Raw genomic sequence first — 18,099 nt, forward strand, 5'->3', positions numbered from 1 at the left:
ACTGGTCCCAGCACCGACCCCTGAGGGGGGGTCTAAGCATCTTCTGAATAGGTGCCAATTCCAATCATAATGTAAATAGTTGGGGCTGTATTTGACACAGGAGTTGTGGATATGAGAGAGAGCATTTGGAATGGCTGTCAGGGCTGTGGCAGCAGGTCTGTGTTCAAGTACACGATGTCTCCCCTGACAAAATTATGCCGAAATATCCTTGGAAAGGAGTTTCTTGGCAAACACTGAAACTATATATAGCATTAGCCTAATACAATGTATAGCTACAGTGAAACCCCGAATGCCAGTCAGTTTTCTGTAGCTAGCATGCTGTGGAGCTCATTATAAAGAAACAAAAATGTTAGCTTTCTAAAAGATGTTGATTTTCTGTTTGTAATAGCCGAGTAGACATAATGAGGTGTTCTCATTTTGCCGAACAGTAGAACTGCTCAAATAGTAACAAGCACTTCCGTATGTCCAAATAGACCATTACAAGCCTGCAATATCCCATCGTGACTTGAACAGCCGTAATGTCCTGGTGAAGAATGATGGAACATGTGTAATTAGTGATTTTGGGCTCTCCATGAAGCTGACTGGAAACAGACTGGTACGCCCAGGTGAGGAGGATAATGCAGCCATTAGTGAGGTAAGTACAAATGAGGATAAAGAAAGAAAAATTATAGTAACATTGAGAAATAGTTGGGTTTGTTGTTACAAGGTGAACGTTAAGGTGGTACAATTTCAGTAAGGAGAAATAGTTGCAATATGGGTAAGAAGTGGCTAAAACCTTGATAGAAAGAATCTGGTTTTATTCTCAGACCACTCAAAACTAAATCTAGCATTTTGAAAGGTGATAGACTGTCAGTCAGCCCTGGAGGCTGAACTTTTCTGTGTGAGATGCAAAAAGATGCAAGGTAGGTTTGGTTGCCATATTGCTTGCAGTGATGTGGTACAGGTCCCTTCAGTCTTATACTGGAAGTATCAACCAAAGACCAAACGTTCTTTGGTGGTTTTGGTGTTAATGTTTCTGAGATGGTGACATACTGCACTTTACATCCTGCAGCCATTCCTCTGTGTGTCATCTGCAGTTTTCTGGACCTGGGAGAGTAAGTGCGTGTAGAAAGATATGGACCAGCTGAGAAAGAACAGAGACAATATAACAGGGAGTACTTGAAAGAGTAGCTTCTGGGAAAAGATGAAAGAATGAGGGTTGTTTAGGGAAGTAAAGACAAGAGACAGGTCTTCAAATATGTAAACAGCTGCTATGAGAAAGGAAAAAACTATTTGCATTCAGTGTGGATAGGACAAGAGGTAATGGCAGTATGTTGCAGAAAGAAAAAAATTAGGTTAGTTATGAAGAAATCTTTCTAATCGATAGAAGGCAGCCAAGGTCTGGAATGGACTGCTGAGGTAGGTTATATAGAATTTGCATCATTTTAGGCATTTAAGGAACAGACTGGGGAAACATCTGCTAGGAGTGGGTTAGAATGGATTCTGGGCAGAAAGAAGAAATTGATTTCTTAGGCTTCTGTGATGTGCTGATTCAGAGAGTGGGGAGTTTGTAGTTTTCTTTTTTTGTATAAGCATAAATACACTGACACCTGAATATAGGCTACGGAAATACAGTGAGACTCTTAAACAAATAATGGTTCAGCGTATTTGTTGGTTTTGTGCATTTACAGAAAATGCTTACATTCCATTCAAAGAATGTGTTTTTCCAGTGCTAATCACCTTCCCTTAGAAAACAGGTGCTACATTAACAATACCTAATGCACAGGTCCTCTTTACAGATCTCCCCTGATCAGTACAGATCTACTGAACAAAGAAACAGGGAAACCACTGTTTGAAATGGAGGGGTATGGAATAGTCCCATGACAAAATACTGTCCTACAAGTACTGATGAGTGATTGCTCTAATCTAACATATGTCATATTGGAAATGATAATAAAAGCTGCAAGGCTTTTAATAGCCTTTGACTGTGGAAGATGTAGGGGAGAGCCTTGCTGACAGTCCAGGGATATAGAGAATAAGTTCCTTGTTCAGCATCCTCTTCCATTATGATCCATACCTTGGTGTTAACAGAGTAATTTCAGGGAAAAGAAACATTTCTGTTATATCATATAACTGAAGAGAACATTGAGTAAGGGACAAAATTGTTTTGGTACATGCAAATAAAGTGATAGAGTAGGAGAAGGGACTTATTATGACTCGGCTCCTGATAAGAGTCTAGAAACTGGGGACATTGATTAGAACAGGACTGCATTTTCTTTGAGTGTAGAAACTATCAAAAAAGTGGGATAGTTAAAAAATATAAATCCCAGTAATAAATTGAATTTGGAAATCGCTGCCTGATTAAGAGCTTTGATTTTCTGTTTTCCAGGTTGGTACAATCCGCTATATGGCCCCAGAAGTTCTTGAAGGAGCAGTGAACTTGAGGGATTGTGAATCTGCATTGAAACAAGTAGATATGTATGCGCTAGGCCTTATCTACTGGGAGATATTTATGAGATGTACAGACCTCTTCCCAGGTAACTAAATGAAATGGAAAACCGCACAATACTAGAAAGTGGTACTAGCAACCAAAGCTACTCCCTTGCCATGGCTTTCTAAAGGGAAGAAGGGAAATAATGTTCTCAATTGTTTTTGCCATTAAGTCGGTGCCATCTAGCGTTCAAGATGATTGTTCTCGATAGAGAGTAATTGAGTGTGGAGCACAGTTCATGCTCAAAAGACTTTAAATTCCCTGTTTAAGCAGTTTGCAGGCCTCATGGTAAGTATAATTTGAACATTATTATCAAGCGTTTACAAACACTGAGAGCTGGGCTTATGGCAAGGGCAGTACTTCCAGTTCTTGAAACTGATAAAAGTGCCTAAAGTGACTTTCAGACTTCCCTCATGAAAGAATAGATGGGAAAGTTCTGTGATTTAATGTAGCCTTTATTCAGTCATGCTTTTATTTCTGCTAGTGACATTCAAAACTCAGGGAAATCCTGCATACCTATAACATAAAAGAAGAGGAAGTAGTCTTTTAAAATGTAACACAAGATTGTATCACAACCAGCACCTTCTTCCCAAGATAGAGCATATAGAACTAGTTTGACATGCAGCATTCTCTCTGTAGTAGAACAGCTGCAGTTTCTGTGGACAGATCTTTCATCTCACTGGGCTTCCTCTGAAATGAAGTACGTTAATACAGTCAGTAGTGACATTGCACAGAAATTAGGTGTCATCCTCAGGCTCTTGAGACATTCTGAATGTGCCACTCAGCCAGCAGAGTTTGGAGATGTTATCCTCAGAGACATTGCTGAACAATGCTTAATTCTTGCAATTAAATCACCTGAGTTTTTTTGAAGTTAGACTTTGAGGGAAAGTGGAGAACATTTCAATAGACAACAACTTTGATACTGGGTTTCATCAGCTGAAAGCCCTTGCTCTGCCTTTTATCAGTGATTTTTTTTCTTCCTTTCTTTTGCTAACAGGGGAATCTGTGCCAGAGTACCAGATGGCTTTCCAGACAGAAGTCGGAAACCATCCCACTTTTGAAGATATGCAAGTCTTGGTGTCTAGAGAGAAGCAAAGACCAAAATTCCCAGAAGCATGGAAAGAGAACAGCCTGGTGAGATAGAATCTTTTCAAAGAAACAATCATTAGGGTGTAGTCATTTCTTAAAAGCAATTTTTTAATACATTCTTTCCTTTGAATTATTGTTAGTAATTAAGGATTGGGAGCTGCTTGTGTCTGGACCTAGTGGATATTCAATTCTGTTTTAGAAAAGCCACTCACATGAAAGCTACATTTCTTTTAAGAAAAAATACTTTGGTTATTATCGGATACTGGAGTGCGATACACAAAAGACAACTTGTTATATTAATTGTTAGACAGTGTCTGTAGTATTATACACGAAGTGCCCATATGTTCTCTGTGTGCTGGATGAGAAACATAAAAGCATTTTCTGCCTTTGACATCTTATAAACTAATAATACCCTAAAGTAGTTGGCAAAAAATGTAAATATCCTCTTCCAGAACTAACATCTATACACACTGTAATGCTTTCTCTGAAGTTGTATAATCTTCAGAGTTTGCAGAGGCTACAGCTTCTAGCAATCATTTCATTATAACTACATTAGGAATTTTATATGGCTTCACTTGATCTGCAATTTTTCTTTTCAAGACTATAAACATAGTGATGTTGTTTTGCATTAGTATAGCTGTGGCTTAGAGCCCTGCTTGCTGCTGCAGGCCAACAAGTTATGGCAAGTCAGAACTCTGGTAAGAGTCTGTGTGCTTGCTTTCATCTGCAGCAAAGGTGAGGTAATGCGAATGCTCTTAGTGGGGGGGGGTGCTTGTCTTTTATTAAAAGCAAAGTGAAATGCAAAACAGTTACTACTGGGCTCCACCTGATACATGCTAACTTGTTTAAGCTAAATTAGTTGGATTGCGAGTATGAAAACAATATAGTTGACTCTTACTTTAAATGATACTTTTATTTATTCCCTTACTGAAATTACACCCTGCAATCTTCAGAGACTTTGCTAGTTGATAAGTATGTAGCTACTGTGCAGATAATGGGGAGCCTAAGGCCTCATCTGTGCTGGTACTTGTAAATATGTATGAAACAGTTTTCAGAGAGGAGCATAGCCTCCAGTATTAGCAGTGGTGTAAAACATGTTGTAACTGAGTTGAGAGCTTCATAGAGGAGTTCTTTCATGACACAGTTTTGGCCAGCTGGTCTCGGTTGGGGGAAGAGAGAAAAAACAATCCACACCCAAACTCTATGGGAAATCAAGCAGCAACTGTTTTAACTATGGCCATGTTGGCAAATGCAGTGTTGGAAGAACCAAGCTCGACAGCTGGTTTTGAAGACAGTTATGACTAAAACAGTTCAAGGAGGTTTGTTTTGTTATGCAGACTACCATTTTAAATGTTAATTACGGCCTAACAAGCTGATAGACTTCAGCACTATTGGATGATCCCCAGATTTAAACTGTCTCGCACATTCGTTGTGTTGTCACTGATGTTTCTGCAAAAATTAAACATAGTCATTAGTGATGAGGATAATAAGTCCAGCTCTAGGTGTGGATCTGCATCATTGCTTTAAGAGAAAAGAAGAAGAAATAAGCAATCCATAGGTCTCTTATGTGCATCAAGCAACCTACTCCACCCCATGCTGATCTGGGATAACATCTGAATGAGCACTCTAGGAGACATAATGTAGAAAATAAAGCTTCAAATAGCCTCACCCTGGACCCAAGTCCTAACCTGCTGTATCTAATGCATGGGATGAAAGGCTTCTGTCCATTATTTAAAGCTCTGCTCTCTGTTATAATCTCTGTTGGATTATAACACTTTCATGCAAATTTGTCTATTGGAGAAATTTATTTGTCTTTTTCATTTGAGAAATAAAAATTAATGCTTTATTTTGTAGGTCACATAATTAAGGCACTCAAAAGATGTAGTATCCTAAATTTATGATTACCTATGCAGTCTCAGTTTGCCTCCTGAACATATGCGTTATGATACAGACCTTGATTAGCGGTATTGTTTTTCACAGTATACATCGCCAATCTAAGCAGATGATGTGCATAAAATAATTCAAGGGCTATAAACTGAGTTGAGATGTTAGTAACATTCTTTCATCTGCCAGAGCCAGAGCAGAGCCCAAGCTTGACTTCAAAGGTCAGGACTGAAGGATATTAACAGAGGAAAAGAATAATGTAGATTTCCTGTCCCTTCTATCTTTTTTGAGTACTAAAATTTCTAAATAGTGCATTTTAGGATGGATCTCTTTGAACCTGAAATTAATAGAAAACACGTTACAGTGGTAAATGTGAAGGTCTAGAACTTGACTTCTGTTAACTGTCTGTACAGTCATCACTGTGCTTCTTTCATGATCCTTAAAACATCAGAAGGAAAGGATCTGTTAGAAGAGAGACAATATTCAATTGAGCACTGGCTAAATTTACTGCTGGTGAAACCTGTAGGGGAGAGGGGGCAAGAGGGGAGTTTAGGGTGTTCATTAGATACATTGTAATTGTGACTAAATGAAGTTCTGAAAGCCAAATGAAGGCTTCTTATTCTGGGGGAAAAAATGGATCCAGTACACTATTCTGCCATTGACCCTGAGAATGCTTTTAGACTTGCGTTCCTTAGCTGGGAGGGGTGTAGTTGCTTAGGCCTTCCTTTACCTGCTATGGGAAGGGAGATAAAAGGTTTGCTTGTGTGGGAGCTTATCCCCACCTGTGCAACCATAGCTGCATCACTAAGCAGCAGTGACTTGCCAGATGCAGGCAATGCCAGGAGCCTGTTCTGTGGATTAGGAACTCTTGGCTAGTATGCAGAGCTAGTCCTGGCTTTCACTGCCAGAAGTGGACAAGGCAGTTCTGGCACAGAAGCAGTCAGCAGGACCCACTGAATGCCTTAATGCCCAGCTGGGACTGTGCACAGTCATTGGTGCTGGAGAGGTTAAAGCTTGGCTGTAGATGTGAGATGTTCTGGCAGATCATATTCTATTCCTGGGCCACAGACTGACAGCAGGGGCCAATAAATCTCTGCCTGTTTTTTGTACTCCGGATGCAGTGGAAGCAAGAAGTGTTCATTGCTCGTAATTTCAGTTGTCTCCTCTCCAGGTCTCTGACCATATGGCAGCACATTTTGGAGGTCTTGAGCTCTAATTCTGACTGCACCATTCACCCGCCAGTGTGATCCCAGGAATGTGTGTGTGTTTGTGTTTCTCCGTCTGTAAAAGAAGGGCAGCAATAATATTCTCCCATAGCACAGACAAATTCACTGATATTTATGAGTCATTTGGATGTTACAGTAGTGAACAGAAGAAGAAAAGCATGATGAAATGGGCAAGGCTGTGTTATTTGCATATACAGTGCAGGGAAGCAAGGCAGGGACCATTAGCTGAATTGTGGGGATGACAATTTCCAGAGTATCATCAATCCTTAGTACACAGCTTTCGTAAGGCAGGGAGAGTGAGCTGAGCATGAATTAACCAGAGAGGGCTGGCTGCAGGTTGTATGGACATTGGTGAATGTAGCTTTTCCCAAGTAATTGTCTTCCCAGTTGGTGTGTGTGTGAGGTATGATAATAGTCCTGCATATTTCTGATACTAAGGTAAATTAGTTTTAATTGAGATTGTGTATATTCTGTTTCTCACCAGCTTGTGACTATTTTCATGTGTACAGAATGCTGTCATAAAAAAGTAAATTAGAAGCACAGTATGAAGGGAAAATACAAGATAAAGGGGTTTTATTTGTTTCTTGGCAGGCTGTGAGGTCGCTTAAAGAAACAATTGAAGACTGTTGGGATCAAGATGCTGAAGCTCGACTAACAGCGCAGTGTGCTGAGGAGAGAATGGCGGAACTCATGATGATTTGGGAGAGAAATAAATCAGTCAGTCCAACCGTCAACCCTATGTCAACTGCCATGCAGAATGAGCGGTAAGAAGAGAAAACATTTGGTTTTAGTCAGCAGCAAATGCCCAATGCAATGCTCAGCTCAACTCTAGAAAGGAAGCTAGAGCTAGCTTGGTGTTTCTGCAGGCATGAAGTGGGGGTGTTACGTGAGCTAGTCTACATATGGGTATTGTATGACATAATCCTGAGCACTTGTGTTCTTAAGATCTCCTGTGTGTCCTCAGAATTAAAACACCTTTTATGCAAACACCTGTACTTCTCACAGGGGGGCCTTTTAAACTGGACTTAGGCAAACTGTCTAGACAGGCTTGCAAAGATATGAAGTGACTGAATTCTCTTTAAGGACTTGCTAAATGATGCATAAAACTGCTGTTTAAAGTGTCCTACTCAAAACTGAATTTGCAGGCAATCTGAGCTCAGGAGATCACCGAGTCTCAAGCCTGCAGCTTTTCAATTAAAGAGCTGTGGGGCCATCATTTAAGTCATCATTATTCTGACCCCAGGGAGAGAAGTGCTGTGCCTTGTCTGCTTATGTATGATCCAGAGGGAGTGAGAATTTGCAGAACTGACATTTGTGCTTAATAGTATACACTAGAGATCTGGATTTGAGAGCAATGTTGCTATATATAGCAGAATTTATTGTCTTAAAAAATCTTGCAAATCGCAGAATACCTCAATTGTTGAAATATTAGATTTTTCATTGTTTAGGACCTTGTGACTTTTTCCCAGCATCAGTTTATCCATCTTGTGTGGTTAATTCTTGTTGTCCTCCTTCAGTATCGCTTCTCTGCAGCTAGAGCAGTACCTTAGCAGTGAACTGGACAAACAGCATACTGGACAAATAGAAGAAAATTACTGTTAGCCAGTTTAGTTGTATAAACACCATCCATGACACAATAGCTGTCCTAGTAAAACCGATTTTCTGCTACCCAGGATTTTTCAAGGAAGTTACTGGAACATCTCAGTTTATACTGTATCTGTCCTTAGTTTATGCATGGAAAGAAACAGACATCCAGCTCTCTTAAATGAGAGGCTTTGTAATATGAGGTGATTTTTACGTATATGATCTTACTGTCACTTATTTTTTTTCTTAAAGGAATCTGTCACATCATAGACGTGTATCAAAGATAAGGCCATATCCAGATTACTCTTCCTCTTCCTACATTGAAGATTCAATCCACCACACTGACAGCATAGTGAAGAACATTTCTTCTGAACATTCAATGTCCACTACACCATTGACTTCAGGGGAGAAGAACAGAAACTCCATTAACTATGAGCGGCAGCAAGCGCAAGCTCGCATCCCTAGTCCTGAGACAAGTGTCACCAGTTTGTCCACCAACACAACCACCACCAATACAACTGGCCTCACTCCTAGCACTGGCATGACCACCATATCCGAAATGCCTTATTCGGATGAAACAAACTTACATACCACAAATGTCATGCAGCTGGGTGGGCCCACCCCTGTTTGTCTGCAGTTAACAGAGGAGGACTTAGAGACAAATAAATTGGATCCAAAAGAAGTGGATAAGAACCTGAAAGAAAGCTCTGATGAGAATCTGATGGAACATTCGCTTAAGCAGTTTAGCGGGCCAGATCCACTCAGCAGCACTAGTTCCAGCTTGCTTTATCCACTGATAAAACTTGCAGTAGAGGTGACAGGACAACAGGACTTCACACAGGCTGGCAATGGTCAAGCATGCTTGATTCCAGATGTCCCATCTGCTCAGGTGTATCCTCTACCCAAGCAACAGAACCTTCCGAAGAGGCCTACAAGCCTCCCCCTGAACACCAAAAATTCAACAAAGGAGCCACGATTAAAATTTGGTGGCAAGCACAAATCAAACTTGAAGCAAGTGGAAACAGGCGTTGCCAAGATGAACACTATCAATGCTGCAGAACCTCATGTTGTGACAGTTACCATGAACGGAGTGGCTGGGAGAAGCCACGGCATAAACTCTCATGCTGGCACAACCCAGTATGCCAATGGCACGGTGCCGTCTGGCCAGACCACCAGTTCGGTAGCACAAAGGGCCCAGGAAATCCTCCAGAACCAGTTCAGTGGAGAGGATAGTCGGCTAAATATTAATTCAAGCCCTGATGAGCATGAACCCTTGTTGAGGCGGGAGCAGCAAGTTGGCCATGATGAAGGTGTTCTGGACCGTCTAGTAGACAGGAGAGAGCGACCACTGGATACTGGCAGAACAAATGCCAACAACAACAACAGTAACCCGTGTCCAGTGCAAGACGCAGCTACAGTCAGTGTCCAGAATGTAGTGAGAAATCCTGGGCAGACCCAGACTAGAAGAGCACAGAGGCCTAACTCGCTGGATCTATCAGCCACAAATAGTTTGGATAGCAGTAGTATGCAGTGTAAGTGCCTGCAGGACTTGAACAGTTTCCCTGATGCTTTTTTTACTTAATAGCTACATCTGTCTGGTAGAATAGAAAACACTTCTGCCTCTGCTGTCCCTCCTCAAAGCATACTCACTAAATCCCATAGAAATTTAATTTCTATCAGCACAATTTTCATCTCCTTGGTAAAGTCCTGTTTCCATCAACTCCGGCACGTTAGGTCACTATCTTCCTTCCACATGCATGAAATACATCTGTCTTTTTATAACCTGTCTACTCTGACTGGGAAGGGAGTAATTTCTAACTTTCATTATTCCTTGCAAGGCACCTACCTTGGCAGCTTCAAAGTATATTGAAAAAGCTTCCTATTTGTTCCTTCAGGGGCACATTATATCTCTTTTCCTTATTTCTCGTCATTCTCTTAAGAGTAGCTGGCTCTAAGGTACATTGATTAAAATAGTTTATTATAGTAACTACTGACATGCTTCATTACTTTTAAAGCAACTGATTTGATTTTATTAGCCTAGCCTAGACAGAGGTTCAGGCTTTCTCTGCTTGGCTCCAACAATTCTGTCAATCCTTCATTAGTTCACCATGTACATATTAAAAATTAATCAAAGTAGTTAGAATCGATTTTAATAGACTCCTTCAAAATAACTGCCTTAAGAGTTTTATGGCCAAAGATCTAAGAGGTTACAATGGGGCCCTCCTTTTTATAGTAAGAATGTAACCATGTAGTTCTAGTTTAATTAGGTGCATCCTCCGAGTTTGACTTTGGGCCTGTTGAAGCCGTGGGAAAGGCCTCCTAAGTGTGCATTTTAAAGTGAATTTATTTCCAGTATGCACTGCAGACTCTGAAAAGGTGCTTGCAAACCTCTGACTGTGTTTAGGCAGATGCTGTGATACTACTGAAATAATCTGGGGGGCCAGGCAAGTTCTGAAAGAAAAGGTTTAGAAGGAAACTAGAACAAACCTTTCAAGAAATGTAGTTGGATATTCAGCAGTGAAATGTTTAAGCATTCCTTTTAAGTAAGAAACCTTAATTTTTGTCTTACCATGTTGAACTGACATCTGATTGAAGTAAAGAAAACAGATTATTGCAGTAACTTTCTTTGATTAAAGGTTATATGAAGTAAAAGGGGGTTTTAACAATCAGATTTTTACTGCTAAAATTTTATCATGATTGAAGTTAAGTTTTGCAACCCAGCATACCAAATCCTGACATGATCTTAACAGAGAATGGACCATTTTGTCTTCAGGTAAAATGCTTTGCCAGGTGAAGTAGGATATGGGGACCTATGGTTTGGTTATACGATAAGAAGTTTAGTCTTTGCCATCTTGTCCTAGCGACAATTTTTTTGTACCTCCCATTACAGGTAATATAAGATACTATGATTGCAAAAGCCCCTCAAATGTCAAATGCTGATTCTGCTGTTTGATGCCAATGTGCAGTCAAGGTAACACAAATTACTTCAGTGAAGTAATTTCTGACAGAGAACAGAATCTGACCCCTTGTTTCAGTGGCAGCTACTGTAGATGATGTATGTATCATGTCTCTGCCACCCGGTTGCTTTTGTGTGATAAGATTTTGTTCTGTTCTTCTGTTCTGCATGAGTAACAACCCTGAACTCTCCAGTCGGATCTTCCTTGTAATGCTGTTTTCTACTCTGTTCTTGTTTTCTGTTTGGGTTTTCTTTTATTTCTATCTCGTCCCTTCAGTAGGCGACTCCTCGCAGGACGGCAAATCGGGCTCAGGAGAAAAGATCAAGAAACGTGTGAAAACTCCATACTCCCTGAAGCGGTGGCGTCCTTCCACGTGGGTCATCTCCACTGAGCCGCTGCACTGCGAGGTCAACAACAACGGCAGCGACCAGGCTGTCCACTCCAAATCCAGCACTGCCGTTTACCTTGCAGAAGGAGGCGCTGCCACCACAATGGTGTCTAAGGACGCAGGGGTGAACTGCCTGTGAAATACTTCAAAAGCCGGCAAATGACCTTTTTTTTTGCATTATTTGAAACAACCATGCGGAAGACATTTTAATAAACTGCTTTCTCCTCCTGTCAGCAGCCCCCTCCCAAGGACTCGCTTTAAATAGACTTCAGCTATGCAGAAAATTTTTAGCTTATGCTTCCATATAATTTTTTTTGGTTGTTGTTTTTATTTTTTTGGAACATTTTTGCACTTTTGATTTCGCCTTGCTCGAGTTCAGTCTGTCTGTCCCGACCACGGAATATATATATGTGTGTATCAAATGTGGTCGCAAAATATTTTTTTAAGAAAAAAAGTAACAAAAAAAAGTATTGCTGATAATCAGTTTGGACCAGTTTCTTACGGTCACTAAGATCCGAAGCAGACTATAAGACAGGTTTGACTGCAGTGGTGTCTTGTTTAACCATGTTTTGATTTCTGTGCACAAGCTAGTCTGTATATTTCTATGTTACAAGTGTATTCTTTTTTGAACCCCCTGTTTTTCTTGTGTCATGTTGAAATGTGCAATAGTCTATAGTTCACAGTATGCTTTATTGAAGAGTGTGTTTCTAAAACTGCCACATGTTCCCCTTTTTGTATTTGTTCATTTTTCCCTGACAGCTGAGCAGTCGGCCGGTCATGACAGTGAACTTTGCACACCGTAGCCAGCCTGAAGCAGCTGGCTGTATCACATTGTGCTCTGAGGTGACAATGCATGAATTTTCCCCAACTTAAAAGGGCTTTTAAAAAGAAACAAAAGAAGAAAAATCTGAGCTCAGTACTATACCTTCGATCCTTCCAGGTCAAAATGTGTTCCCTTTATAGTAGTAGGTGCCAGCCTCTGAAGTTCTGAATAACAAAACTTTGAACAAATGTAAGGAAACTGTCAGCCGTTTTTTCCATTTTATCTTGTGTGCAGTTTCACCCCCTTGTATTTATGTAAAACCTGATTTCGATCACTGAAAAATACATTGTATTCAGAAATCTTAATAACTCATACCGAAAAGCTCTGGTGAAGGCAGGTTGTGAGCGGATGATGTATTTTGTTTACAAAGAGGAAAAATCATGAATCCTATTTGGCACAAACCCATTCTGTGGTGAGTCACAAATCTTTCCTCATTTACCTCCTTACAGACAGTCTGGGGTAAAATCAGCCCCATTACTTACGCAGGTAGGTGCAACCTAATTGACTGTTGTTGCTGAGTTGAGTTAAACTTGTCCTCCCTTCCAAGTTCTTAGAACCCCCAATTCATCTTCTTAAAATGTATTGCACGCTTTTAGAGCTCATGGTTCTGAGCTTTTGCGAGGGAGGCTTGGTGTTTCTTCCCTCTGCTTAGACCCTTCTTTCAGCTGTATGCACATCGATTTTTAGGTGTCAGTGAACATGAATGTAAAATCTATTGAGGTAAATTGTTCTTCCACCATCTCAAGTAAATCTTACCCCTTTTTCAGAATGATTGTTTTCACTCTCTTCTAACAGAAATTTAATTTCCTCATTGGTCAGGACCTCCTTCCACCTGAGAAATATTCTTTCTGATAGAGAACATTTCAGTAAGAACTACTTTGATGAAAAAGACGTAACACATGTCAGTCTTTGGTACTGAGTGAAGTTTTACCACTTGATCTGAAAACCGATGCTGTTCAAAGAAAGAAAATCTATTCAGTCAGCCTGCCAAAGTCCTGTGGCAGGATACTGGCAGCAAACAATTGCCTCCCCCAGCCTGTCACCTTTCAGCTGACTGAAACAGATGCTCTGTGCTTTCAAGCTCATTTGTTTCCTTGCTGTTACATTATTTTTTCCCCGGAGGTAAACTTTGCCAGCCTTGTTCTTCTATATCTGATGATACAACAAGCATAATATATGCCTCGATATATCTGATTCTTGCTGTTTCCCAAAATCCTTTGTTTATGCTTGATTGCTATGATTTTCACTTGTAATGTTTCTTAGATGCTCCTAGATATCTCCAAGAGATAACTCTATAAATCTGTACTTCAATTAAGTGTAGCTGTAGAAATACAAGCCATGAGACACATTATGGGCTCCCTATGCTCCTGAAGCACCAGTTCAAGTAGTACCTTTCATCTCTGAAGCGTAATGCTGTTATCCATCTGTATAAATACAGAGTCCTATCTCCCCTCTTCAAAAATCCAGCCTTTCTCTGCTTTTACTTTTAATTCATTCCCTGGCTCCCCATCTGCTGCAATCTCGCATCCCAGATGTTGAAAACCTGCCAGTTGCTCAGCTGGGCTTCAAGACCTGAATCACGATTTTTGGCATTCTGTTCAGAATGCTGGCTTTGGTTTTCTTCTCTTTGGCCTTCTTTGAGTCTCCGGTTGAAGTATGGTATGTTGTTCTGTGATGATCATTGTATCATGCATATTGAAGATTCTTCATTCCTTTCCCAATGACTTTTTGCTTTGCCTTGCATGTATCATCCATCAGCATTTCAGAATGTGGGCCGAGAAGCATATTTAGTACACTTAGCTAATTTGCAACACTCTGAGGGAGAAAAGTGATTTTTCTCTGACTACTACTTCATTTTGCTAAGACAGATCTGCACCAGTCTTCTTCTAGCCTTCCTTTTCAGGCCCATCCTTTGTAAGAAATCCAGCTTTATGCTTGATGCAATCAAAGTAATTTTAATACCAGATGAAAATGTTCTGCAGTTTTCCCTTGAACACTCTTAAAGCAAACATAAGAGTTTTTATTCCTTTATCTATTTCTGTCACTTGCTGGAGGGTCTCTGGGATGAATTATAAGTAGTAAAAAGTATTGGCTTTGTAATCTACTATGGATAAATATAATCTGTAACATGATAGAAATATGTATTTTATCACAAAATACAAAACTGAGAAAAACTACTTTTAAAGGTCAGTCAAAACAAGCTCTTAAGTAGGTACCAAAATACTGTGATTCTGCACAGCTAGACGAGATCAGATTAGCAGTTTGGTTTTAATGCTTAATATAGTAATGCCCATTTTTTGTGCTCACAGCACATAATCCACAGATACTTTCTCTGTCAATTAAATGATATTGAATTGTATCTCATGCCATGAGGACTCATCCTTAACCAAACAAAATACATGTAAGCGAGACTTCTACAGACCAGACACATGAATAGTTGATAAATGTCATCAGGGGAGATGAATATGTTATATTTTTTTGTGGTTTTGGTTTTTTTTGTTTTGTTTTTAAGAGAAATGGATAATGATGAAAGTTGATAATTTTCTATCAATTTCTCATGTATATTGCAGACAAGATAAATATAGCAAAATGAAAATAGAACGATAGTGTAAATACTTATGAATTGTGCCACTGTCAAATAGGCAACAGTAGAATATTTGCTATGGTAATTTATAATGTACGATTCAAGTAAAATGTTAGAGCAAACATTTGTGATGTTTGTATATATAAGCCAAAATCTTACTGGTTTTAGGAAACGATGTGCTAGTAGAAGCCAGAAGAGTTATTAGGTTAATTCATTGTCTCTTTTTCTGTTTCCTATAGTAGAGATCCTCATCAACATAACATGGTTTCTAGAATGTGAATTATAACCGTTTGAACAGACATGCCTCATAGGTCAGATTTATTTTCTTCTAAAATTGATGTTTGTAAGTCAGACTGTCTGTCACACTTTCCCTGAATTCCCTTATAATGCTCCACGGCTTCATGTGCTAAGCAATTCTTACTAACAATGCCTCTCTTGAAAATCCAAGATTAAATTGCACAGCTAAAAGGAGTTCCTAATTTAAAAAACAGTTGATATTGTCATCTTTAGAATATTCTTGGAAACAAAGAACATTTCTGGTTTGCTTTTTTACTGCTGTTCGTTTGTCTTGTTTCCATATAAAATCACCTCATTTTCAGATGCAACACAGTTTTATTATTTTCAATGCAGCAGGGACAAAAGAAACCCAAACCAAACAACAGAAACCCCCACCTTATAAATGCATTTAGAAAGTATGTATCTTCCCACCTGTCAACCTTCTCTAAAAGAAATCTTTAATATTACCTGCCTCAGAAAGAAGTATAAGGAAGTTCTGTATTTGTATGGAATAGATGATTGGGCCAAATTTAGTACTAATGAATTGTTACTTAAAAATCTATGCGTATACATTGTATATGCCATCGTTTCAGTGTTTGGTGCATTCTGCTCCAATATTCCTTTTTTACATGTTAAAAAAAATAGTCTGCTAATATAATATTGCTACATCTATGTTCAGATTTCAGGAAAATATTCAGAAATTCATGGAGATTATGGATTGTGGAAAGTTCAAGCCTAATTAGGGAGAATTTAAAAATTCACATATTTAGTCAACACAGGAGAAATTCGTTTTGCTGTAGTTTTTTTCTTGTATAAAAATAATGGCAGTTCCCATTGTAGAAGCAGGCTGGTTTTAAGTCATAAAAGCTATAACTGCTGAGCACAGTAGCATACACATGACCTGATGTCTGATTGGAAAACTGGGGGCATCTTATCAAAGAAAAGTGAAACAGGCCTGATTAACCTATGACAGTTGGATCATAGACTGGACAGCTTAGTATTCTGCATAAATCTGAATTACTTGAATTTTTCTCTTTAGTCTCCCACTATCCATATTAACAGGTAAATATATTGACCTCCTTGTTTAAATGTTCTTACTACATTTTGTTTGACTTTAAGCCTTTCTTCAGTGAAAAAGCTATACATACTGCAGTTGCAACCAAATACATATTTTTAATGTAAACTCTGTATGTATTTAGATGCATATATATGCTGTGCATAAATTCCAGGATCAAATTCTGAGTTACAGCATCAGATGGTAGCATTGGGAACAAGTATGATATTCTTTTTTGTGTGCCATTTTTTAATTGCCTTTAGTGCATCAGAGTAAAATTGGGCTCAGAGTATGACGTAGAGTCCAGTGGTGCAAGATCTCCGGTGACAAATCATTGATGGTTTAGGTGGAATGGATTTATGAGAGAGAGATGGGAATGCACATGACAAACTTTATCTGAAGCTGAGTAATTTAAGGTACCTCTCTTAGAGATCAAAGGGTAACCCAAAATTCTTAATACATGCTCATTTTTACGAGTTTTTTTAATGTAGTAGCGATAGTTATGTGTGGTTGCCATTTAAACATAGTATTTTAGTCCAATAAACCCAGTTACATTTTAGGCTTCTATATTGTCATATAAAACTGTAGCTGTAGAAACACATCACTTTTTTGATATCCCCCCCCGCCCCCAGTAGGTTCAGTTTTGATGTGAAGTAGTAACAAGTCAGATTTCTCATTTTGAGGTTTCTTCTGTACTGACTAAACTGGTAGCAGAGCTTCTGCTTCTGCAGAGGGCACATTCAGGCACTCCATTGAATCACAATGGGAGTTATGTTTGGCACAAGTGTAGCTGAGGAACTCGACATCTAGGTTCCTGGCGCTTGAGCCGAGCGCTGTTGAAATCAAAGAGGAGGCTGCCATTGACTGCTGGCAGTGGTTTTAAGAATATCTTCTGAGGATTAGCCCTGGGAAAGCTGAAGTGGAATATGGGACCACATGGATGATGTTTTGAGGGGAATGAGCTGATGCATGGGCTCAGGCTGGGTCAGTACCAGTGTCTCTGTGATTCTTGTCAAGAAGGGGAACTGCAACAGTGGGAGTGGAAGGATTCAAGGTAAACCCTTATCTACACCAAAGCCCTTTAATATTGATCCGGGCTTCATGCAGGTCTGATTTGGTGACTGCTGCGGTGCGTTACTCGTCTGAATTACTTTTTATGGCCATTCCTATTTATTTCACTGTGGTTTAATATACATATGTGCATAATAAGCAGGAACTAGTGAGAGTTACGTTAACTTATAATGTAATTGTCAGATATTTTAAAAAGCCTGTTGATGAGAAGTAGTGTAAATCTGCAAGTCATTCAGTTGGTTAGCTTCAATGCAAAAATCATGTTTCAACAGACACAGTAACTCGCAAGTAAGGAAGGACTTCTTCCACTTTCTTGTAGGCTTCTGAAGATAGATTACAGGAGCATACATCCATCAGGGGCATAGTATCTTGCCTGGTGGCTATTTTAAAGCAGAAATAATTAGCCTTTATAACTTCCTTGTTCCAAGGTCTCCCAAAAGTAGCCCAATTTTTGTAGCCCATTCACTTGTTTTTAAGACAGAGCGGAAATGTGAGGTTTATTTGTAGAGCACTTGATTCACTTTTTTTGTGCTTCAGAACTGTATCATGAAGTATCACACTTCAGTCTTGTTTCTTCAAAAGGAAATGTTTCTGTAAAACATCACAAGGACAAGGGAACAGAGACAAGTCCAACTTAGAGCTGACTTTCCTTTGTCACTTTTGTATTTCCTGACTGGTGACTCTTCTCTCTCC

At 39.5% G+C, this 18,099-nt stretch overlaps 1 protein-coding gene across 3 annotated transcripts in view; it reads left to right on the forward strand.

The window, feature by feature from the left end:
- Window positions 1-12,314, forward strand: part of BMPR2 (bone morphogenetic protein receptor type 2) — a 104,299-nt gene extending 91,985 nt beyond the window's left edge. Inside the window, exons 8-14 of one of the 3 annotated variants that reach the window (XM_057419874.1) lie at window positions 474-634; window positions 2,369-2,516; window positions 3,468-3,604; window positions 7,261-7,433; window positions 8,506-9,785; window positions 11,144-11,224; window positions 11,487-11,620. In XM_057419874.1, the coding sequence (XP_057275857.1) occupies window positions 474-634; window positions 2,369-2,516; window positions 3,468-3,604; window positions 7,261-7,433; window positions 8,506-9,785; window positions 11,144-11,193 (1,949 nt within the window). In that variant the 3' untranslated portion in view covers window positions 11,194-11,224; window positions 11,487-11,620. Of the gene's footprint in view, window positions 1-473; window positions 635-2,368; window positions 2,517-3,467; window positions 3,605-7,260; window positions 7,434-8,505; window positions 9,786-11,143; window positions 11,225-11,486 lie in introns of all 3 variants that reach the window. The other 2 variants (XM_057419873.1, XM_057419872.1) reach the window with 2 other exon arrangements.
- Window positions 12,315-18,099: the final 5,785 nt, after the last annotated feature.

This window comes from Pezoporus wallicus, unplaced genomic scaffold, assembly GCF_028554395.1.
Source record: "Pezoporus wallicus isolate ANWC-B61680 ecotype Strahan unplaced genomic scaffold, APGP_CSIRO_Pwel_v1 contig_4710, whole genome shotgun sequence".
Classification (NCBI taxonomy): Eukaryota; Metazoa; Chordata; class Aves; order Psittaciformes; family Psittacidae; genus Pezoporus; species Pezoporus wallicus.